This window comes from Meles meles, chromosome 11 (genome assembly GCF_922984935.1).
Source record: "Meles meles chromosome 11, mMelMel3.1 paternal haplotype, whole genome shotgun sequence".
Classification (NCBI taxonomy): Eukaryota; Metazoa; Chordata; class Mammalia; order Carnivora; family Mustelidae; genus Meles; species Meles meles.
In genome coordinates, this window is record NC_060076.1 from 62538084 (window position 1) to 62563701 (window position 25618).

A 25618-nucleotide genomic window follows, 5' to 3' on the forward strand; every position below is an offset into this window, starting at 1 on the left:
GACAAACAGAGATCACAAGTAGACTGAGAGGCAGGCAGAGAAGAGAAGGAGGGAAGCAGGCTCGCCGCTGAGCCCGAAGTGGAGCTCGATCCCAGGACTCTGGGATCATGACCCAGGCTGAAGGCAGAGGCTTTAACCCACAGAGCCACCCAGGCACCCCTGGAGAACTGATAATGAATATGGTTCTGTTATTACAGTTTCAGTTCTTTACTCTCTCCACAGTAACATGATACATCCTCACTCTTTGCCATGAAACTCTGAAATGCCCTCGAATCCTTGGCTCTGGACTCTGGCCGATAGGATGTTAACCAGCACCACAGAGCAAACTGAATTGTGCCTACTCGGCTGGGCTCACTTGCTCTTCAGCCTCTGCCACTGACATGAGAAGAACATAGCTGAACTAGCTCACTGGGCCCAGTGGGATGATGGAGACATGTGGAGCAGACATGTGAGTTAGCCTAAGCCAAGGTCAGCACAGCTGCCAAGCCAAGCCAAGCCCAGCTTAGACCAGCCAACTTGGTCTTCTGATGGCTGGCCGCTGAGATTTTGCAGTTGTTTGGAATGCAGCGTGATGGTGACCACAGTTAACTGAAGCAGTCACTAAGGACTCTCTGACCCTGAGCAATCTTTTCCTGCCTGTCCTCCACCGCTCATCTATAAAGTGAGGAGAGGGACTAGAGGGTCCATACAGCCTTCTAAAGGTCACTGGGGACAAGAAACCTGGGATGAGAAAAGCTCTAGACTCTAGGTGCTCAGAGTTCTTCAAGGGCTAGAATAAGCTGAGGGAAATACTTGAACTGACACTGTGGGCAGGCAGAGGAGCCTTTATGCCCAGTGACATGTCTGAAAGGTCTGGCAATGCGTCCGGTTATGTAAAAAGTCTGTGAACGAAGAAAGGCCTGACAAACTTTTTAGCCAGCTCCTAAAGAAAACTTGTTTTTCTGTTGATTTAAACATAAACCAAAAAGCAAGTCAGAAGACAGAATTGGAGAAAATGGAAATTTTATTTTTAAACACTAGTACATTTTCAGGCTGTTTTAAAAAGGAAAAATCATATTAGTTGAAAACTATGCATCAAAGCATATTTATTTAAACTCTAATTTTACAAACACATAATGAAAGAAATATATTTTATAAATATCTACTCAGAATATTATGGAAAAAAAAGTGTTTAAAAATAACAGCCCCAGATCTCCCTCTTTAAATATATAAAATTCTCATACAATTCATAAGAATTCTTTCTCAAGAGCCAAAAATTTCACAAAGGCCAACAACTCAGTTCTCATCAGACACAATCAAAATAATAGGGATATAAAAAAATGTAAAAGTTCTGTACAAGGGAAATTACAGATAGCACATGGGTAAATCTCATTACCATACAGGCCATTTATATTTTTAAAAATGTTTTATAAAAACCACCATTTAAAACAAATAAGTGAGAGTCCTTCCCTGACTGTGGAAAATATATAAATTATTACCCTCTTACCTGGGTATCAAGGCTCCCACTTGCTGGGGTTGGGGAGAGAAGTCTCCATGTGTTTCCTCACTAAGGGCACAATTAGGCCACTGGTGAGGACCCACCTCCTTCCTCAGTGGCTTTTTTAGGTCGATGATTCACTATTATTTCCTTTCATTTAGAAAAATTCTTTGGGATCATTGAAGATAACTGCTCACAAGTGAAAGCAAGACTAGGGGAGGACTTCAGATTGTCCAATTAATAACACTTATAATCTGTGGTCTGGGTGACCAAACTCTGGAAAGCCTAATTTTCCACTGTCAGAGACACACCCTGTCACCTACCCCAGTGAGACACATCACACAGCCTCAAGGTTGTCCCTTCATCTTTCCTTTTCTGGTCCATGTTGGTCTGTTGCCTGTAGCAGCATATGCAGGTTATTGTCTCTTCTGACATTTTTTCTGAAAAGAGCTCTTCAAAAAAGTGCGATACACAGGATCATCCACATATTCATTCTTAAACCTGGAACTCAGCACCCTTTGTCTCTTTTTCTCCCCTTGGATTATGTCTGCTCCATAAAATGTGTCTTCAAATCGCATATCAGAGGCTGTGGACTAGAAAGAGCCAGTGTCACGCTGTGGAAAGCATGGCATTTGATCATGACAAGAAGGGACGAAGATCTGATCTAGCCAGCTTAGAGTGGCATGCAGAGGCCAGGACACTAGCCTAGGATTTGCTCCATCCAGGCTCCTGCTTCCATGTAGCCCCAGCTTTCTTCAGGATCTCCCACCCCCAGGGACCTTCCCCCAGCAGAAGCAGAATTAAAATCTTCTCATATAAATCTCCCTCACTTGCCATCTCCCCTCTGGCTCTGGCCCAACCAGGATTTTGACAATTCTGTCAACAGTCATCTTTAACTCACCCTACTCCTATTTACCTCTGGGCCTCTGCCCATACAACTTCCCTGAAACTGTCCTTGCTCCAGCCCAGTTCCTATGATACTTTTCTATTCTGTCACCTAAGTATTGCTGGAATTGCTCTCTTCTCTGACACTTTATAAGCCCTTCCTCCTGCCTCTCTTCTTCTGGCTGCTCACTGTTGATGTCTCAGAGGTTCTCCTTTCTCAACTATCTGTTCAACTCTGATGCTCCTGATGTTTTGCATTTCTCCTCTCCACATATGCTCCTGAGCCCTCACATCCAAACTTCTGCTTCTTCTCCAAGGATGCTCATATCTCTCACTCCACTTCAGACCTCCTTCTGTGCACAAGACTGCATGTCCAACTGCCCAGCCAGCATCTCAGAGTACTGATCCCAGAGACACTTCAACCTGCCCTAAATTGAACTCAAAGTCTTCCCTCCCCATTACTATCCTTCTGATACCCCATAAATGGCATAACTATCCTATCCACAGAGACATAGCTACACTGATCAGAAATCTAACAGTCACTGTAAATGTCCCCCATCCCCACCATATCCTGGTCCCCTCCTACATGTTCCTTATAGCCATCCATCCTTTCTTCTTTGTTCCTGCTGGCCCCATAGTACAGGCCTCACATCTCCTCCCCTAAACCACTGCAGCAAATGCTACACCTCCAGGCTATTTGTTACGGAACCACTAGAAGAAAGTGCTCTACAAACTATCTGATTATATGGCATCCCTGCTTATCATCTTTCAATAGCTTTGGTGCTTTTTAAGATGGTATCCAAGCTCTCTAGACCAATATAACTTGGCAAAATCCTACCCCATATGCTGGTCAGATAGAATTATTTGCAGTTCCTGGCCACACCTTACTGGCTCATGTCTTTCTGTCATTAGATGTACTTTTTCCTTTGCATGGACACTATTCTGTTTTCTCTGACACACGAAAACTTGAGGGCCCTTCTTTTGGTTCCTGTAAGATTTTATGTATCAATGCAGAATGAGATCAGTGGCAAAGATGAGGGGCAGTTAACTTTCTCTCCACTGGGGATTCCTGAATCCCTTGAGGGTGAGGATGTTATAGAGTGAGTACTGATCGTTACATGTTCTCCATACTGAGCAACATGTCCGGCCCTCAGTCACTGCTCAATTAAGTGTTAGCCAGGTGAAGGAATGTAGGCTTCTTCTGTTATGCTCAGGTAAAGCCCACATTAAGACACAATTTTTGCTTCCTAATTCTCTACTATTTAGTCTCCTAAAATGCATTTCCAACTGGTTTTCACTGAAGTGGATCACTCCAGATGATGCCAAGGCACAGTGCATCTCACTGTCACTGAGGCCACCTCCTCTGGTTGGTGACAGAGGCAGAGTTCAGCTTTGAGAACTTGAAACACATGGTCAATCATGAAGAAGAGATAAACAATGGAGAAGTTACAAAGAAGCCTAAAAACTAAAAAATGGACCCAAGTGCACAGCAGACATGTTCCATGCTAGCTCATGAGATGGTTATCCAGGGTAACAGGCTACCTGCATGGACCCCCAGACACTACCTTGCTTCACTCGGGAAGAAAATAACTAAAAGATTATGGGTTTGCTGGGCAACCTCTGCCATTAGGAGAAAACATTTTTGTTTCATTCATTCTTGGCAAAGTACTTCCTCTGAGTAATCTTTCCCTTTTATAAGTGCTAAAAGTTACCAAAGGAGAAAATAAAACATCTATGAAAGTGTTGCCACTGTGTGAGAACAGCAAAAGGCAGCTTCTCAAATATAATAATAAAACCGATTTACCAGCAGCTCTACTTAATTATGCACTGTTGCCATGGTTATTCTGTGAGACAATAAAAGGTAATGGGGCTGTTTCTGAAGTTAGTGGGAAAGAACCCCCGCAAAATCACCGAGGTGGACTGCTGACTCTTTTGAAAAATTTCTTCCCAAGTCAGCATGTGTCTGGGTGAGCAGCAGTCATTAAAATATGAGGCATCCTGTTTAGCAGTGAGGCTGCTAACCCACCCTCCTTTAAAAAAAAAAAAAAAAAAAAAAAGAGATTTCTCTAATCATAAAATATCTTCCATCAATGAGATTTCCAATTAGATTTGTTTCACCAACTGGGAAAAAACAAACAAAAAACAGCAGTCATAGATAGACCGACCAAGGGCCAGAGGGTTATATACGACCTGAAGGAAAGGCTGGACTGCTGTTAACAGGAGCACATAAGTCTCCGATTCAATAAAAACAGAGGTGGAGAGCTGGATTTAGTGACTATGAACCTTTGTTCCTGAAGATATTTTCTACTAGGTTCAATTGTTTGACATACAGGTTACACTCAGATAATATATGTGATTTACATATTTTTTACAGACTTTTAAAAAATATTTTATTTATTTATTTGAAAGACAGAGATCACAAGTAGTCAGAGAGGCAGGCAGAGAGAGAGGGGGAAGCAGGCTCCCCGCTGAGCAGAGAGCCCGATGCAGGGCTTGATTCCAGGACCCTGGGATAATGACCTGAGCTGAAGGCAGAGGCTTTAACCCACTGAGCCACCCAGGCGCCCCTTTACTGACTTATTTTTAATTAAAACTTTTTCTGGGGCACCTGGGTGGCTCATCAGGTTAAGCCTCTGCCTTCAGCTCAGGTCATGATCTCAGGGTCCTAGGATCAAGCCCTGCATAGGGCTCTCTGCTCAGCGGGGAGCCTGCTTCCCCCTCTCTCTCTGCCTGCCTCTCTGACTACTTGTGATCTCTCTCTCTGTTGAATAAAAGTAAAATATTTAAAAAAATTTTTTTTCCTCTGAGAATTAAAAAAAAGTTGGATGTTGGTGTGACTGTTCAGAGAAATGGATCTTAGGACACTCAGGAGCTAGGTTCAAACAAAGCTGTGCAGAAAGGCAACCTGATATTGGAGACAAATCTATTATGGAACAAAGAGATTGTGATCTGAGCAGAAAGTAAAAAGTGTTTTTTTAATATGATTAAGAAATAGTATTTGAAATCTGTAAGATCCAGCCAATGCTTAATCATACACGTATCAGAAAATCAAAGACCTCAGAGACTTAGGCCTACCTACTCCATTCCCCATCCTTCAGTCTCTAGGTGAATGAATGAGTGAATGAATGAATGAGTGAATGGAGGAAGGGAAGCAATGAAGGGCAGGAAGACGAGGGAGAATTCAGGGAGGACAGAGGCAGAGCATGAGTGTTGCCATCTTTAGCATCTTAAAGAAGAAAGTTGTTCTTAAGAGATTTTTAAAATACAGGTCATGGACAGAATTTTCGGATCTTTGTTAGGAATTAGCCAATGTCTTTACAATAGGAATATTTGATTTTTGTCTTTCCCTGCAGATTATCTGGTGGCTAATCTATTTTCAGGTGTGTGGTTCCCCTACATGTCATATTTCTCACTGGGTGGGCAGCAAGGCTGTTACTGTCACTCTGCTCTTCACTACTTCACTTTGAAAGACCTTCCTCTCAAGGATGCAGCTCAGAAAGTTAGTTGATACTTGGTGCAGTTACCCTGTCCCCAGGACCCTACCTGATAGGAAAAGGAGCTAAATATACAACTGAAGAATTAAGGAATCCAAGGATTTTCCAAATTAAGGTAACTCTATCACTGCAGAAAAAGTATTATCATAAGCATTCACTGAAAACTAAGCGTGTCGTTTATTCTGAGAAAAAAAAAAGTTTTATTTGTTTGTTTTTCATTTTAGTCAGAAAAATTCCATTCATTCAAATTTCACTATTCAGGATTTATCAGTTTGTAGATGTAGTAGATGCAATTCTAATGAGTAAAATTGACTTCATTTCAGGGTCCACTAAATATTTTACGATGCAATAATGAAAACTAAGTTATTGTGAATTATATTTTTTAACAACTTCAGTTTTGAATATTTGTCCATGTTTATTTGTCTTTTAATGGCATGTATAAAGCCTGAAACTAAAAACATTCTCTCTCTTTTTTTTTAAACAGCTTGAATATTCCCACACCTAGTTTTTGGGTTTTTTTATTCCTTTAGTTAAATAGTGAGAGCTTGGTTTAATATGAACTGACACAAACATTAATGAGTTTCTGGAGAGATGTTAATCAATATGTGATAAGGCTATGGAAAACCAAATATTCATTTATACTATGTCCCCTTTAATCTACTACTGAAAACTTCCTGTAATGTTGCTTTTGCTGACAAGATTAGAAATGCCTGTATGGTATCTTTGTATGTTCCTAGCGCCTTGCACAGAGTACGTATTCAACAACTATTCTGGTATGCCAATAAGTGTTAGATCATTTGACCTCATTAGAAAGGAAAACAAGGAACCTGCACTGGCTTCCTGTTTGGGGCCAATTTGAGGTTTGCCTAAGTAAGGGAAAAGTTGCACTGGCCTTCTTGAAAATCAATCCAAAGGCCTAAGTACGTTTCCTGCTGGGCGTGGGAAACAGAGGAATAGGATTCGAGATTCACAGGGCAGATCCCTGAGGGGTATTTGCCAGCACTTACAAAACGAGCTTTCACTCTCTTGGGTAATTCTTCATCTAAAGTATAGATATCTTCTCTCTTCATTGCTATCTGGGATCCATCTTCAAATTCAACCTAGTGGGAAATAAGATATCTTGATATATATGTACACACACACACACACACACACACACACACACACATTCATACATAAAAGTGTTCACCATTTTTTTCCCAAGGTTCCAATTAACTCCATAAAAAAAAGGGAAAAAAGGACTCAAGCAGAACAAACAAGAGAACCAGCCAACAGCTAAGGAAGGAAGGAAAGCCCTTTGCCTTATCAAACTAAGAACAATATATGTTTTCAAACAGATCAAAATTCTTGAAAATAAGTGTCTTGGAGTATGTGATATGAAAACTTTATCCTTGCCCCAAAGCAAAAACAAAGAAATACATAGCTGCTGCTCAAATGATTTCTCAGAACATGAGATTGTGGCCAATTTAGGATTAAGACTGGCTGGGCCTGTATGTATGGTTTATTTCTTTAAGAGGCTCTGATACCACATGAGGAAGAAAGGATGATATATTTACTCTTGTATAATTATCCTCCCAGATAAAGTAATTTTTCAAGTTCTTAGATAACTTTAACTTTCAAAACTCACTTTTGTCAAATTAAACCATTTAGTTGGAAAATCCCAGGTTCTGAACCTCATAACATGTAAACCACAGCAATGTGTGAAAACTTTCATCTGAAATGAAAATTCAAAACTTTTTCTTCAAGCTAATCAAATAGCAGCAAATTATTTCATAACCAGTTTTTTCAGCATTTTAGGAGATTTTGTCAGAGAAAAGTAAATGACACTGGCTAACAGAAACCTAGAATATTTGGGGGGAATTTCATCAAATGCCTGATTCAGGTAATTGTTCTTGGTTTAGGTTTAACATATGACCTCTACCAGGAGGAAACAACAAAAGGGATGCAATCAGGGCAGAAAATCTATTATGTTCTAACCCTGAACAATTTATGATATTTTTGAAGTCCCCAAGTTGTCTGTCTGAATTCTTTACATGTAAGCTATAAAAATAGGCTTGTACTTCTAGTTAAAAGGTAAGTGAAACCATGCAGCTACACTACGTTAATAAAAAAAAAAAAAATCTGCTGGAGTTAAAAAAAAATAATACAATAAGGATAATGTATATAGTTAAATTTCTTATCCATGTCCTGTTTACATTTGACTAAGCTGAAATAATAGGGTGGAATTAGGTCTCAGTCACAGGAGAGCTCCCCTGTTACCTCCCAGAAGGCTGAGATGAGGAGGCTTCTCTTCCTGGCCTTCTTCTAATAGAATGGTTTCTTTAATATTTAATTAGGCCAAGGTGTCATCTCATTTGTACAATTTGATAGCATAGCTAGAACTACTTGTGCCTAACTTTCTTCTGTTTTACATAATTTGAAAATTCTAGAGAGAGAGAAAGGCAATTAGAAAACTAAAAAGGAGTACGGTGAGATGACCAATCATTCCAGGACCAACAGGTCTCCTGGGATGCAGGACTTTCAGCGCTAAAATCAAGGACAGTCCCTAGAAAGCTGGGATGGTTGTTCACTCTATTTGGGGCAGAGCTGAGAGTAAACTCTGGCCCTTCCCTTTGCCAGCTGTGTGCTCTTCAACAAATTATTAAATCCATGTAACCTTTTTATCCTCATTTGTAAAATGGAGTCAAAAACATTTTTCTTACAGGGCTACTGGGAGGGTCAAAAAATGCATACACTTAGGATATTTAGCACTGTGTAATAGGAATTTTTTTGGTTACATCTATTTTTATAAACGTCTTTCCTTATTCAATAATGAGATGGAATAATTAGACACAAAACACAAAATAATATTAAAAGGGCCCTTGGTTTAATGAGGAACTTTAAACTACTTGCACTTGAGAGACAACTTTAATATTAGCCTTAACTTTTTCATTGAGTCTATAAATATGCTTATAGTTCTATGTTGATAGGCCATCATAAAACTGACATTAACACACCGATTACTAATTAGCCTGAATTTTAGCATGTCCTCATTATAATACTTTTCATGTAGCTAATAGCTTTGCCACATGTATAAGATGCTTCACTTTTGCATTTATTGTTTAATTAAATACAATTATTTCCTTTTGAATGATGTAGTAATGCTTCTTTTCTAGGAGTCTCCAGTATGATCAGTCTGTCTTATGATTTTTGTCTAATTCTGGACATTCCGACACACAAAAGCTCCAGCAATTTAACATTATGACAAAGGGGAAAATAGCCTTTACACACTCATGCACACATGTGGGTGTGAGTACATACATACACAACATGTTTATAAATGTCCTCCCCTCCCTACTCACCTTGGGCTTTTCTAGACCTTAAAAAATGTTCAAGTTTCCTAAACCTCTTTGAACCCCTTTAATTACACTGTGCTCTAGTTCTTGGTGCAATGTCTTATAATGTGCTCTGCCACTAAAGCCACTGCCCCTTATCAGTCTTTGAACAATTTCTCTGCTGGAGCTGGCAGTCATCATTCGCAAGCTGTTTTTAACTTAACAGGCCTGGACCTTCTTACTTTTTTCTTCTTTTACTTCAATCTTCCTGTTTTTACTCTACTGTTTAGCTTGAGAACAGTGATCTCTGCCATGGTGTTACTGAAAGCAGTATGATACATTGATTCTAATAAACGTGTTCCTTTTTAAAGCCTAAAGGAATATAAATGTACATCTGCCATCTGTGTTGTTTTCCTTGTTAGAGTTTAACTCATTTTCATTTCTGATAGGGATAAAATATTTTCATTATTTGATTGTATATATACTCTTTAGTAATATGTAGAGTTCCCTAGTGAACAAATATCCAACTGATTGCTGTACTTATCATGAACTAAGTGCTCGTTTAAGCTTAGGTGGCCACAACTGCGTCAATACATAATTGATTTAGGTTTGAGGAGACACCCAATGGGAGTATGTCTTTCAGGCAAAAGCCACCCATTCAGGGGCTGCTGGCTGATGAAGAGCCATGGTTGTCTTGGCTTATGATGAGATGAAACAGCCAATTAGTCTCTCTCCAAACAATGTACACATAAGAAAGCAGCCTACCATCTAGTTGCTTATCTTTGTGGCCTAACTATATTCTTTACAATTAAACCATCCATCAAATGCTGTTAGTTTTCCAGTGTTGAACTTGATAATAAAACTCCAGTGTCTGCGTCATTAGACACCAAATCTTTGCCTCCTTTATAAAATAAGAGGTGCTCCAAATTCATGTGGCTTATTGATCAGCAGCACAGTGGATATCCATCTGCCCTCTGGCTTCTCCTATTCATCTCAGCAAACATCTCACACGAGACAGCACTCACCTGGTACATGTGGGCAACATTTGATCCCAGATATTTTGCCCCATAGAGTTTGCCATCGGGCCACTTGACTTGGACGACTTCTCCCTCAGCAGGAGGGCCCAGCTTCACACAGTCTCGGCTCTGTGGAAGAAATAGAGACGGGCTTTTCAAGGCAAGTGTCTAAGTGACTGCATTTAGAACTTAGCAAATGATGAAATCCTGGCAATTAAAAGGAGTTATTGCCTCTGTGTTTTATGGATTATGATCTTGCATGGGTGTTCAGGGGAAGAGATATAAGCCAAAGGAGTACTTAAAGATTTAGCCTACACACATAAAGTTGCAAAGCTACCATAAGCCAAGCAGGAAAAAAAACAGCAGCATTTACATTTGCTACTTGACAAAGACTCTTTCAGAAGGTAACTAAAATATGCATGGAAACTCCTTTAGCTGAAGAAGAGACCAGCTCATGATTTACAACACCTGACATTTATATAGCATTTTGCAGTTAACCGACTGCTTTTACAACTCATCTGATCCTCCATAATCACTCCAAGAAGTAGGCAGAGATTATTAATTATCCCCATTTTACTGACAAGGAAACTGAGCCTCCAAGGGGGTTCGGTTAAGTTGTCAGCATCTCTGGAGGAGTGAAGCTGAATAGGAGAATAAGAGTTGGGACACACAGGTGGAAATGGGGCCAGGGAGGAACAGAGTGAGGTCTAAGCCAGCAGGCTGTGACAAAACAGCAAGGGAAAAGGAAAGCAAGAAGCACCGGCAGCCTGGCAGGTGAGGCTAGGAGGGGTGTGTGCCGTTTGGCAGGCCTCTTTAGAAGATCCCTGCACCTCCCTGGAGGGGCATGTTTCTGCCGGCTGCCCATTAAGGTGACCACCCCTCTTCCTTCCTCGGGCATCCATGGGTGGCACCCATAGCCAGTCTTTTCATCTCATGTCTTCTACTCAACAGTGTCTCCTCCTGAGAGAGTAGTTTAGACAAAACCCCTGTAGTCCATCCCGAAAGGTGCTTTGTTTTTTGGTGGGGAAGGGCAGTAACAGGTCTCATAAAATGTTTTCACAGACAGTTTGCAAACTCTTAAATTTGTATGTACTGGGTATGACATAGTAAAATTTTAATACAAATGAATTAAATACTTGATCTCTTTGGTAAAATTTTTTGCACATTTAGCAATTTGTGTTCTGCTAATACTGGTATTTTACTGATGAGGCCAATCTGACTGATGGAAATGCACACTTGACCAATCAAGCTATAAATGCAGCCTGGGTATGGTTCTACGGTTTAAAATGAGAGGCACACACAGGAAATATTTAGCTGTTTATGACTAGAAATCCACCATCTATTACTTTTCATTATTAGTAGAAATTCTGTATTATAAAGGAGTGGCCATTTTATTGTCGGGTTTGTACTATACACGAGAGGCTCAGCTATTCATTTTGCTCACTGCAGACTCCCTTCCTTTTAAAGCTATGGGCAAAGAAAAATTTGCTCAGAGGCTCCATAGAATTGACAGTCTGCATCTAATTTAGTTAAATAAAAATAAGTTTCTCCTTGGCCTTCAGTACTATTTGACCTCTGGACATGCAGAATTGAAAGGGTGGGCTATAGAAATGTATTCCACATATGCCCCTGGGGTCATCATCTTACTTGGCATTTCCCTTCCGAAGATGTCCCTGGTACTAAGAACGCTGGAGCATACAGCTTCTCTGTACATACTATCCAGTCTCCTAGTCTGGGAAACCATGTCAGTTCTAGGACAACTAAGCTGAAGCCTGGAAGCTTTGGGGATAGGGGTAGGGAGCAGGGAGGCAACACAAGAGTGTGTGTCTTCCCTTTTCTAAAGTTTTCTTCCACTTGGAGGAGCTCCACTAGGGTAATGTTCCTGGCTTCTTTACCACTCTCATTCATCCACTCCTCCAAGAGAATAAGCAGTGACTGAATTTTGTTGCTGAGTTCCAAAGGAGATGGCATTTTCCAAACTATGCACCACAGGGCCCTGGGGCACCCCAGCAAACTTGCAGGGGCTCTGTGATGATATTCTCAGGGGAAACACAATGACACTTGTCAGACACCAAGTTTACCACTCCTATTCTTAAGCTGTTTAGACCTAAGTTACTCAATAGATGGAACTGTGTAAAAAAGATGTGCTGAGATACTCAGGGGCTGGGAGCCAGTCAAGTTTGGTAACTGGCTTTACTCCTCATGTTCCTTTTCTCTTTGGAGCCACCCTGTGGACAGAGAACTCAAGTTCTGCTCTGCTCCTTCCCTGGAGAGGAGATGGCGGTATCCTGTACCCTTGTCACCAGGAGGCCTGTCTAATCCTCAGGTCCAGTATTAGGAACCCTATTTGCCCACAGACATAAACTACACACTACAACACCTGCTTTGTTAGTAACGAAGAAGATCTTTCAATCTCCAAATCCTGACTCCATTGTCTCTGTTGCTTTTCCTTAGGCAAGATAATTCTATTTATTGGGCCCTTCAATTCCAAGAGAGGGAATTCAAGGCCTTGGGGGAACACAGAGGATGCACTCCCTAGGAGACTTAGGTCCTTACTTATTTTTTTATTATTATTATTTATTTTATTTTATTTGTTTTGACAGAGATCACAAGCAGGCAGAGAGGCAGGCAGAGAGAGAGGGAAGCAGGCTCCCCACTGAGCAGAGAACCCAACACGGGACTCGATCCCAGGACCCCGAGATCATGACCCGAGCCGAAGGCAGCTGCTTAACCCACTGAGCCACCCAGGCGCCCAGGTCCTTACTTTAAGAGATCTAACCTTTGACAGAGATTGTCTAACCTTTAAAATAATTCTCCAAAACAAATCCTGGACCTGAAATTTTAAGAACCATAAAATATATATATATAGCTTTATTAATAAACTAAACACATGCAACTTTACCAAGTGAGAAACAATTCTTTTTTTTTTTAAGGTGTTTGAAAATGAAATGTCTGAGATACAGTTTTATATCTGTCTCACTGTCAATTTACCCTTTACTCACAAGCCTTAATTTGGCATTGACAGTGCCTGACCTCGGAGCAGCTGACAGCTCAGTCTCTACCCAACATTGCTCTGTATCAGTCGCAAAAAAAAAATCACTTCATACTCTTTCATGTCAAAATCTAGGAAGGACACTTCAGTTTGCTTTCTCAGTCTACCTTCAGAACTCTTTTTTTCTTTGTTCATAGTAAAGAAGAAAAAAGAAAAATAACCAACTACATAACAACACAAAATTGTTCTGTGAATCTCCTTTTCTCATCCTCCATCAGGAGACATCCCTCTGAGCCTTGAGGGCTACCTTCTCATTCTCTGCCAGGTCACTTAGCTGGAAGTAGTTTTATTCTGATTTGCATAAGACTTCATTTAGTATTATTCACTCTTTATACCCCAGCTACTTTCCAAATGGATTTAAGGCAGCTCATAGTAAAACATTAAAAAATGTATTTCTGTGATATCTAGTTTCCTCCATAGAGAGATGATCAACTCACCAGCTGTCGCAAAATTTTGAGTTTGCCAGAAACTTTCTATGACTACATGGAGTAAAAAGCATTCAAACAGGAATGTAAGTAGAACCATGTGGGCTGATGAAAAGAAGCTGAAACGTTTGCTATTGAGTTCTTCCTGGTCCCTCCAAAGCAGGAATCTCCCAAATTCTCACAATCAGTAATCCAGTATATATTTACTGACCACCTGTGTGAGACACTGGAGGAGTGGACAATGTCTAGCTCCCCAAGCTAGAGACAGAGGGCATCTTGTCCACACCTGAAGGCCTGTCACACTGAACCCCATATCTGTATGGTGTGAGTGCCTCAGGGTCCTTGAAGGGAGATCCATGTGGAGTATGAGCTTTGGTCGCCATGATCACTTCAACCAGAAAGAACTTCTATTTGGTTTATGGACTGAGTAAGATTTACTGACTGAATAATCTGAGTAAGATTTCATATTTTTAAAAAAAGTTTCTCTTAAAAATAAAAATCCTAAAAAATAAAATCATGAGGGGATTTAGTTTGTGAAAAGCCCCAGTGAATGGTCTGTCCCCTCTCTTAAAGGCCTTCAGCTGGCTCACATCTCCCCGGGCAGTGCACAAGGAGTATAGCTCCTTAAAGTGTGGTCTGAACCACTGAGGCACACATTCAAAAAGAAGATTCCAGCCTCCCTCCCCCCATAGCTCTATGTGACCCATGTGATTTTTTTTTTTTTTTTAAAGCATTCTGGTATTTGAGGTCTATTAAAGGATGTAAAGGATGTAAAATACTAAAGATGTCTTTACTAATGCAGTTCTTAGTGTGTTGCTGGGGCAAGTAAACACCTTTGCGGGAAAATTATATGCATTAAAACCTTGACTAATGCATTTTTCCCAGTTGCTGTCTAGACCCTCAGAAGCAGTTTGGCTTCACCTGACATAAATAGCTGTTTACTGTTTGCCATACTACCTCCAGGGATGTATGAACTCCCTTAAAGCCTGCCAGAGCCATGTCCACAGGGACACTGCTGTCTGGAGCTGCCGCTAAGCCTGTAGCTAGAGTCCTAAATAGATGATGTGAAAATTAAAGACAGAAATCATAATCACAGTCAAGGGCAGGCTTCTGGCTATGATTAAAGGGCTCTGATGAAAGGACTGGGATGGGTCATCACCCAGGCGAGAGCACAGTGTCATATCACACTGCTGCCAAAGTCAGGGCTGACTCCCATGCTTGCTTCACCAACTACAGAGAAAAGCTTGACCACCAGGCTGATTATTGGAATTCTGAAGTCACCGCATTCTTGGAACTCTTACTGGGGCCTCTGCAAGGACCTCTACAACTGGCTGTGCTTGAATGCTGCCTGTTTTGCCATGTTCCCCCTGACCGAGTCCCACCTCTACTCCTAACAAGTGTAAACCACAGAGCAGGCAACCCTATCAGTCCAGCTGTAGCACAGGAAGATGTGGTACTTGAACTCCCAGTGATTAATGGGCATATAGTTTGGAACTTCTGACAGTCCCCCTTGGGGAAAGTGCTTAAGTGACGGGGAGCAAACTGATACCAGCAGCTGCTGGCATTTTGAGGGATAATCACCTGCTCATTAATGGACACTGGCAGGGATTAACAAGACTGACTGATAGCCACGTACTAATTGTACTAGCTATCTATCATTTGTTTGGCTGGCCAGCATCTGAACCCTCATCTCCCCTTCAGATTCTCAGTGGAAGGCAGAACTGGCCGGCCATTACAGACACTGGAAAATGCCAGATACTCCCTTACCCAGCTTCCCTGTCAGCAGACATGGATGGGGCTGGCCAATCAGCTGCACCTGCTCAGAATATAAACCCTGTGATCAGAGATGCAGAGAAGCAGCAGAGAGGAGAACACTCTCGAAGTGCAGCAGTGGCAGCCGTAATAGCAGCACCCATGCATCAAAGGCAGAGCCCAGGGCCAGGCTGACCACATGTCCTTCCTGGACTGTGTCCTTCCTGGACTGGGTCTGTGGCCTGGTCCTGCCCATGTTCCAACTGAGCAGCTCCCTTGTTTTCGTCAGTTCTCTGACCTTGTTCTTTGGCATACCTGGAGAGTCTGTGGATTTCCTGATGACTTTCCACTAAGTTTCTTTAGTGCTTCAATCAGTTACAGTCACTTTTTGTTGCTTACAACTGATAACCCTAAATGGTAAATAACTGCTGTTTATGATGGCAGATCTCTCTCCTCACAAAGCAGAGATTATTATACATTTTATTTAATGGTGGAATATAAAACTGGAGGGCTTCCCAGAGCACCCAGTCTTCATACAAAGTGTTTACAAGGAAAGTCATCTTTCAAAAAGAGAAAGAATATATTCATAGACTACCTTCCTAATCACAAGTCTTGGCTCTAGGTCATTTGCGACTGTCCCCAAGTTTTCATTAAACACCACAATCTGAAGATGTACTCTCTTTAGGGATATCCACAAGAATATACCCCAAGCCAAAAAGGTGAGTCACCAAGTATCTTGATCAATGGTAGTCTCTCAAGGGGACTCTTTTGAAGGAATGAACCATATTTGGAAGGGTTAAATCTTGGACTATTTGTTAAATAGAAGTCATATTTAATATTACCCTTCATGTAAAGATAACAAAGATAGAAAACATTTTAATATTATTTTTCTTAATAATTCTTTGTTCTGAGCATCTACTATCAATTCAGTAGGGGAAATTACAGAATTTTTAAAGATAGGGAAAAAAAAAACCCATATTTTCATCACCTAGTAGTAAATGCTGTTACCACCCTGTCAGAATGGCTAAAATCAAAAACATAAGAAACAACGAGTATTGGCAAGGATATGGAGAAAAAAGAACTCTTACATATGGTTGGTGCAAACTGGTACAGCAACAGTGGCTTTGGAGATTCCTCCAAAGTTAAATATAGAACTATTCCCATATGATCCAGTAATTCCATTACTGGGGATTTATCCAAAGAATATGTAAACACTAATTCAAAAGGATGTATGTACCCTGATGTTTACAGCACCATTATTTATACTAGCCAAATTATGGAAGCAGCCCAAGTGTCCATTGACTGATGAATGGATAAAGAACTAGAATATACCTACAATGGAATATTATTCAGCTATATAAAAGAACTAAATCTTGCCATCTGCAACAACATGGATGGAGCCAGAGAGTATAATGCTAAGCAAAACCAAAACAAAACAAGAGAATGACATTACCATATGATTTCATTCATATGTGGAATTTAAGAAATAAACAATAAACAAAGGAAAAAAGATAAACCAAAAAACATACTCTTAACTTATAGAGAACAAAACTGATGGTGACTAGAGGGGAGGTGGGTGGGGGATGGGTGAAATAAGTGAAGGGGATTAAGAATATACTTGTCATGATAAGCACTTAGTAATGTATAGAATTCAATCACACTATATTATACACCTGAAACTAATTTAACACTGTATATTAACTATACTGGAATGAAAAAAGTGATTAAAAAGTAAATACTGTTACCATTTGGATTTATCTCTATGCTTCTATGTGTTTTTTAAAAAGACCTTCCTATACATAACATAATTTTTTTCACAGCTACAAACTTTATTTTCTTTCACATGGAGCACAACCGAGCTCTCCAAAGAGGCAGACAAGGCTGCCTTTTGTGATGAGCTCAGTATTGCAGCTCATGCCCTGCTCCTCCACTCCTTCCACAGCATTTGGAGGGAAGAGGTCTTCCTTTTTATTGTGGTAAAATAGACCTAACATAAATTTTACTATTTTAATCATCGTTAAGTACACATTTTGGTGGCTTTATGTACATTCACAATGTAGTACAACCCATCACCACCCTCCTCTCCAGGAATGTTTCATCATCCCAAACTAAAACTCTATATCCATTAAACACGAACTCCCCATTTCCCTCTACCCCCAGCCCCTGGCAACCTCCACTCTACTTCCTGTCTCTATGAGCCTGACTATTTCTAAGTACCTCATTATAAATGAAATCATATAATATTTGTCCATTCGTGTACATTTATGATTTTGTACCTTGCCATTTATTGCCTGTAATTATGAGTATCTTCTTAGTTATTAATTATCTTTTTAAAACTCCATTTTACTGCCCGAATACATGCAACATTATGGCTATTTCACAATTAATTAAACCACTCTCCCATTGTAAGATATATAGGTCATCCAATTTTCTTCTATCATCTATAATGCTATTATATACTTTTCTCCATGAATCTTTGTCCAAGTTACTGACTATGTTCTTAGAGTTTTAGAACAGGAATAAGTTGGTAAAAAGGTACATAAACTATTTATAAAGTTAATTTCATTAAGCTTTGAAAAATTCAATATCAGACTCATTTCTCTAGTGCAATAAATCTTAACCACCACAGAAAATTCTGATTCAGTCAATCTAAGGCATGGTCCTAGCTAAACGCACTCCTGAACAATATGATGCTTGGCCATGTTGATAATCACTGCTTGAGATTAACTCCAGAATACACTATACCTCTACATACAAGAAAAAACTAATTCCAAGCTGCTTCCTTTGCGTGTAGCTTTTCTACATTGAGAGATATCTAACATACTTGAAAGAAAATCTGAAATACCCCTACACTGAGGTATCTTATCTGTGCTCTGTCCCAGTTATAAAACACTGTCACAGTAGCCTGGGGGATAATGGGTTCAAGCCAACCTGCCTCTACACTGACACTCCTCATTCTGGAAAAACTCCAATTCTGATGTCCAGCTTTCCTTTTTAATAGTTTTTTTCTTTTGTAAGGGAAGCACAAACACCCTTCTCCACCGCCAAGATGCTCTGGTTGTCTCTGTTCAGCTGGGGCAATGCTTCATTATTCCCTCAAACAGCTAGATTCTTTCCCAGCAGTCGCCCTTTGCCAATGCCCTGATACTTAACCACACCTGTCTTCTAAAACATAGTGTCTTCTCCACAGAGAGAGAAAAAAACAACAACACTGACATATATTTGGTGAATTCCTGAGGGCCAAGTTTAGCACACACTTACCCTTTTGCCAAAAGCCAAGAGTGGATACCATGCCCAGTAATGCTGAGGTGCCAGAGACGTGCCAGAGACGGAGGTTGTTTTATGTTTCTAAATGTTACCACAGCATTAAGCCTCAAATAATATATTTCTTAAAAAAGTGACACTATTAGAAATAGATGAGATTCTGGCAAGCAAAGGCTTTAAAAGGCACATAAAATATCAAGTTAGGCATTTTGTTTTGAAAATTATCTTTCTAGTTCTTTTAACTGATACAGCATAAGGAAAGTCATGAACTAGAACCAGAGATGACAGTGAGGGGCTGACCTAACAGAAATGGCATAGGAGAGAGGGACGCAGAGGCAGTTAGTGGTGGGGCTCTGAAATGCTAACAAGGATTCTTGGTAGTGGAGAGGACTAATGTAATTGAAGGACTCATTCACTTACCAACTACCCACCTTTGAGAGAGTCCCACCCCCCCTTCCCAGCCTTTTCTCCCTCCCTCTGGCATATATTCTTCTCTGTGCCTGGTTCTGAGCTCCACCCTGGGAATACGGAGACAAAAAGAGTCCTTCTGAAGTCTTTTCTCTCAAGGAATTCAAGTCCAGTTGGAGACTCAAATATTCCCATGAATATCTACAATATGAGGTACCGTATATAATAATAGGTAGGTGGCTGGAATGTGGAGAATCTGTCCACGACTCACCCTTCTGTGACGTCAACTGTATCAAGGACTTTCTCCTAGTGATTAACCAAAATTCACCATGTCTTTCCCTCAAAGTTAAGTCACCCTCCACATAAACTCAATTAATCAAAGAGCCCTGATTCAGGACTCTCCTGCACTCACTTGGCTAGGTAAATGTGAACACTTTGTAAGCTTGGTGAGAGCAGCTATATAATTCTTAAAGACATATGTCAGACAGAGCAGCAAGCTGGTAGCTCCAGCAGCGCTTTTGGGGATCACTGTTGGAGGCTTTGGCACTAGGAGCTTGATTTTATTGGGACACCCACAGTTGGTGAAGCAATCCCAGTGAACATGCTGAGCAGGGTGGCCAAGTCAGGAGGACGGAGCTGTAGCCCTGACCCCTTTCTCTACCTCTAGAGATTGTTCTGGAATGATGTCACCAACGATTGCAGGGCCAATGCCCCATCACACCAGGAACCCAAACAGGAAATCTTTCATGTTCATCTTCTTTTTTTTTTTTTTTTTTTTTTTTTTTTTTTTTTTTTTTTTAATATTTTATTTATTTATTTGACAGAGAGAGAGGTCACAAGCAGGCAGAGAGGCAGGCAGAGAGAGAGGGAGAAACAGGCTCGCCACTGAGCAGAGAGCCCGATGCGGGGCTCGATCCCAGGACCCTGAGATCATGACCTGAGCCGAAGGCAGAGGCTTAAACCACTGAGCCACCCAGGCGCCCCTCATGTTCATCTTCTAATGAGTATGGATGGAGCCACAGAGTATAATGCTGAGCAAAAACAAAACTAAACTAAACTAAACTAAACAAACAAAAACAGAGAAAAACATTACCGTATGATTTCATTCGTACATGGAATTGAAGAAATAAATAAACAAAGGAAAAAAGATAAACCAAAAAAACAGACTTTTTTTTTTTTTTAAATATTTTATTTATTTGACAGAGAGAGAGGTCACAAGTAGGCAGAGAGGCAGGCAGAGAGAGAGGGAGAAACAGGCTCCTCACTGAGCAGAGAGCCCGATGCGGGGCTCGATCCCAGGACCCTGAGATCATGACCTGAGCCGAAGGCAGAGGCTTAAACCACTGAGCCACCCAGGCGCCCCCAAAAAACAGACTCTTAACTATAGAGAACAAACAGGTGGTGACCAGAGAGGAGGTGGGTGGGGGATGGGTGAAATAAGTGGGTAAGATGTGTGAAATAAGTCCAGAAACACAAAGTTCTTGGAAAAGGGAATCTGCATGTTTCAAGCTTTTTAGTACTTCTTCTTAGATCTTCTTTCAATAAAGTTTTGGAGTATATATCATTTGAACGTGTTATTGGGAATCTTATCTTAGAGACTTCTAACCAATGGGTTAACTGAAAATTACTAGCCACCACCACCACCAGAAATACAGTCACATCACTACTTGAGTGTTTATTATGTGCTGGACACTATACTAACTGCTTTATACATTGTATTTCAACAATTTTGGGGCACCTGGGTGGCTCAGCGGGTTAAGCCCCTGCCTTCAGCTCAGGTCATGATCTCAGGTCCTGGGATCAAGTCCCACATTGGGCTCTTCCCCCACCCCCTGCCCCCACCTGTCTCTCTGCCTATTTGCGATCTCTCTCTCTGTGTCAAATAAATAAATAAAATCTTTAAAAAAGATTTTTTTTCAACAATAGTCCTGGTATTACCTCCACTTTAGGGTTAAGGTAACTGGTGTCAACTCCCTTGCCCAGGCTTGCATAGCTGTCTCTACAGATCAAGTTCTTGCCACCATGGAGGGAGAGCCAACACCATTCTGGACTGGCTGCATCTTCATCCTGTTTTTCCTACAGACATTAAGGCATAAGCACACCAGGACTGAAACTCTTCATACTTAAATAAGGAGAAAACATTGCCATCTATAGGGCAGATCTTTTTTCCCTTTTTATAGTTGTGGCAAAGGCTAAGAAGCATGAAGGGAACAAAATATTTTATTATGTCAATAAAAATTTATGCCGCAAAACAGAAAGACAGTCTTGAGGTGAATTTCTCGGTCATGGTTTCTAAAAATAAGTATCAGTTTCAGGGCACCTGGGTGGCGCAGGGGGTTAAGACTCTGCCTTCAGCTCAGGTCATGATCTCAGGGTCCTGGAATGAAGCCCTGCATGGGGCTCTCTGCTCAGCAAGGAGCCTGCTTCCCCTTCTCTCTCTGCCTGCTGCTCTGCCTACTTGTGATCTCTCTGTCAAATAAATAAATAAAATCTTCTAAAAAAAATAAAAATAAATATCAGTTCCAAAAGCTGGAAAAAGAGGAGGAAAGGAAAGCTAGGGGTAAGCATTATGGGACAGGAAGACTTTCCTGTGCTCACATTGCCATAATAGGGGCTTTGCAGTCAGAAGAGCAGCGCCTGGCCAGCGCTGGCCTCTGGATTCGCATTCTCCTCCACAGTGTACGTTCTACTTCTCAAAGCAACTGACATGGCACAGAGCACAGCTTCCAAGGCCTGGGGTCACACTGCCTGGGGTCAAAGAAGTGAATGGACCCACGCTACTCTTGATGCACTGGTTTCCCCGTCAATCAAATGCATATAATAACATGACCTTAAAGGATTGTTGGGAGAATTAGAGCTAAAATATATTTAAAAGGAGAGGAGAAGGGAAGAGAAAAGCACAGCACAAGTGACTGGCAGCTGGTGAGTTTGAAGTGAACTGTGACTGGAAGCTGGTGAGTTTGAAGTGAACTGTGACTGGATTTAATTCATATCAACGAAGAACATCTGGAGGATGATAGCAAGAGGACAGAAAACCTTGGGAGCAGATAAACCTTAAGATTTAAAATTCTGAGGAGAGGATGCACTGAGAAGCCAAGAACCTACTACAAAAGATGATCAGACAAGGTTATCCTAGCTAAGGATCCAAGTGTCAGTAAGCAGATGTCGTCTCCCATCTAGGTAAGAAGCACAATTATGTGCCCCAGGTAACCAGGCCAGTAAGTGGACAAGTGGGGCAGTCATTCACTCAACACCTAATTTTCAAGCATTTCTTGTATTCTAAGAAAAACTGATGTGGCTTTCTATTTCATGCAACTCGTTAGTAGAAGATATAGACATTGAAATAAAAAATAAAAATAAAAAAGGTAAGTGTGAGAACTCCTCTGTCATAGAATTACAGTCCAAAGTACTTTAACAGAATGATTATTAGCACTACATGGTTATCATATTCCAGAGAGCTTCAAGATACCTCAAGAGATAAGAGAACTAAAATGAAAATTTGACACAAGAATCTGAAAGGATCCAGATAGAGAAAACCAGGGAAAATAAGTCACAAAATAAAGAGTTCTTAGAATGGTTCAGATCTTTTTAAAAAATAATTTTAATATAAAAATAAAACATGCTCATATGGAAACTATAAGAAGGTGATAAAGCTGAAAATCATAATCACCTATGATTACATTCTCCAGAGATAATCAGTAACATTTCAATGCATTTCCTTCGAGGATTTTTCCTTTTGCACATTTATACTTTTATAAATAATTGGGATCATACTATATACACCAATTTTCCATTTATTATATTGTGCCATTAAATATCCTTCAAAAACATGATTTTTATTATGTTAGTCATCATACAGTACATCATTAGTTTTTGATGCAGTGTTCCATGAAAACATGATTTTTAATAGTTGCGTAAGTAATTCACTTAATCTTCCTCCTACCTGCATTGGTTAAGTGTTCGATGCTAGATGAAAAGAACAAGGAGTTGTCATGCTTGCATGGTCAGATTGGCTTTAAGGCATAGTGTTCTCACATCTAAGAGTAGGACATTGTCCAAAAAAATTTCATATTCAGGGGTGTATTGAAGGAAGAGCACTCTGAAAACCACTTTCTCATTAGATCATTCATTCCTTCCCACAGCAAATAGGTGAGGCAGGAGGAAAATTTTGTTTGGATTTGAGAAGATTCAGGAGGAGCCTGTGTCTTCACAAATGTGAATAGCTGTGAGTAGGGGCTTATTCAGTTTTGTTCTAGAGGTCAAGAACAAGACTGGTTCTTTGGGTGGTTCAGAGGCAACATTTAGGCTCCATGCAAAGAAGCCAATGCCTCCTAATAATTACAGCAACAGATTGGTAGTGCGCTCCCTGTCACTTGTAGTGACAAGTGACTCAACAATGGACTTGAGGACTGAATGACTCAATTCTCAATAATGGACTTGAGGATCACTCACCACAGCTATGATACAGAAGACTTCTGCAGTGGGTGGGAATTTGAGGGAGTCACAGAGGAAAGTCAGGGGAGGGAATGGGTGGTTTAAAGGCTGTGGTGGGAGGGGACTTACCACTTAGCCTATCTTACATATGTAGAGGCCCTGAACTGTGCCAATGGTTACCAGAGTTTTTAGACAAGCAACCCCCTGGCTAAGATTCTCTCATTGAGCATCCTGTCCAAGCCTCACTGAAGTTAGTGGATTAGGGTTAAGGTTCCTAAATTTCTCAAACTCTTCTCATGTACCAGTCTTCCTTTACGAAAGTACTGGGAGTAGAGTATGCGAAGAATGGGAATAAGAATCAGGCACATATGGACAGTTATTTCCTCTCTTGAACTGACTTCAGTCACTAGGTGGCTGTGCTCCTTCAGTTCTTTACAACATCGGCTTGTAAAGAGCTGAAGGAGCACCATGGTCACAGAGACCGAGCATCTTTCTGGATCAATACCCCAAGGAAACCTATTCATATAGCACAACCTTGTTCTCTGAGGGGCACAAAAGGAGCTCTGTTTTAACCTAACCAGTGTGTAACTTGCCAGTAGATGAAGCAAAAAGCCTAGAAACGATGAGACAGACAGGTGTGCGGAGAGCCTATTGCTGCGGAAATGGCTTTTACAAAGCTTCTGTGGTAAAATGTACAACTGCAGAAAGACATCATGGTGTGTAAAAATATGTCAAGGATTAATTACTCCTGGGCTGAGACCTAAGAATAGCTTGGTCCTCTAGTCTCCGAATAATGCCACAGTTTATAAATGTCATGCCATGTTGCAGTGTGTGGCTGTGTACCCAGATCAAAAGTCACCTTCCAGCTCTCAGCTTCTGCCAAGCAGGCCCAGCATGTGCCCCTTCACAATGACCCCTCACGTGCATCAAGGCCTGGAATCCGGAATGGGGACAGTGTGCGCAAAAGTGTGGACATCGATGCCAGGGTCACATTCTGATACTTACAGTCAGAAATGATTCAGGATAACCCATTTGCTTTTTCCTCTGCCAGAGTCAGAAGAGGTGTAAGAGATTCCCCTAGGACAATGTCCCCATTTTAAAGAGAAAGACGGAACAGTGAAACAACTTGCATAGAGTCGCAACTTACCAAGAGATGGCTATCATTTAATTTAATTTTGCATTTTACAGCCTAGCAGTGCAAGATTTTGAGCAAATGAGCAACATCTGGAGAGAGGATTCCACATACAGGTTTAAACAGGAGAAACAGGAAGGAGTGAAGGCAAATGAAAGGATTTGAGAGAATAGGATTTGTCAAAAAAAAAAATGTCAGCCCATATTATATTAAGTTCAGAAGCAGACAAGTTCTGAAGCATATGTATATACAAATGAAGTAATTCAGAATTTCCTCAAAGTTGCAAATGTCCCTAAGCATAGCAATAAAATGTGAGCAACCCCAATCTATAAATACATCGCATGTAAGCCACTTCTTCTATCTGTTAATTTCACATGTCCTTCCTTTCAGATTTAATGCCAATGCATAAACTTAAACAATCATGTTCATAACAGACTATCTTATGAAGAACAGGACGTGTGCAACTACTACCAACCTATTTCTGCAGGGACTAGTCTGCCACAAATGGCAGACAGATAAATAAGATGGTTGAGGAGAGGATAATGAATCAATATATTTACTCAACACTATTACCCTTAAAGGGAAGTCAGAAATTTCAGAAACTCCCCAAATCATTCTTGTGTTGTCAAAAAGACTGTCAAATCAAAATAATCTTAATGTGAAATTGGGGAGAATTTTGCTGTTTTTATGCTCCCAGACAAGAATGAAAATGATATGTAGATAACACACTATTGTCAGATTTATCCAAACAAGAGCTTTTAATCCAAAGACTTAAAAATAATTAGAGAAGGGCAGTGAATTTAGCTTGACTGATCACACTCAAGCCTGGAATGCTTGGTTCAGCATTCCATCGAGGATTCTGTTGTGCCCTCTTTCTGAGAGTTAACAAACTTTTGAAATGGGAACCTCTTTGTTCTTTTCATGTTGGTTATTAATCTTTATTCGAAGTCTGATTCTTGAAATAT

General features: G+C 40.6%; 1 protein-coding gene across 7 annotated transcripts in view; it reads right to left on the reverse strand.

Annotated features, from left to right (window-relative positions):
* Window positions 1-1011: 1011 nt before the first annotated feature.
* The window catches only part of KDM4C (lysine demethylase 4C), a 510176-nt gene continuing 485569 nt past the window's right edge, over window positions 1012-25618 (reverse strand). For 6 of the 7 annotated variants that reach the window (XM_046023271.1, XM_046023269.1, XM_046023272.1 and 3 more), the window contains 3 exons: window positions 10196-10315; window positions 6864-6956; window positions 1012-2070 (listed from right to left, as the gene is read on the reverse strand). In XM_046023271.1, coding sequence (XP_045879227.1) covers window positions 1894-2070; window positions 6864-6956; window positions 10196-10315 — 390 coding nt within the window. In that variant the 3' untranslated portion in view covers window positions 1012-1893. Of the gene's footprint in view, window positions 2092-6863; window positions 6957-10195; window positions 10316-25618 lie in introns of all 7 variants that reach the window. The other variant, XM_046023270.1, reaches the window with a different exon arrangement.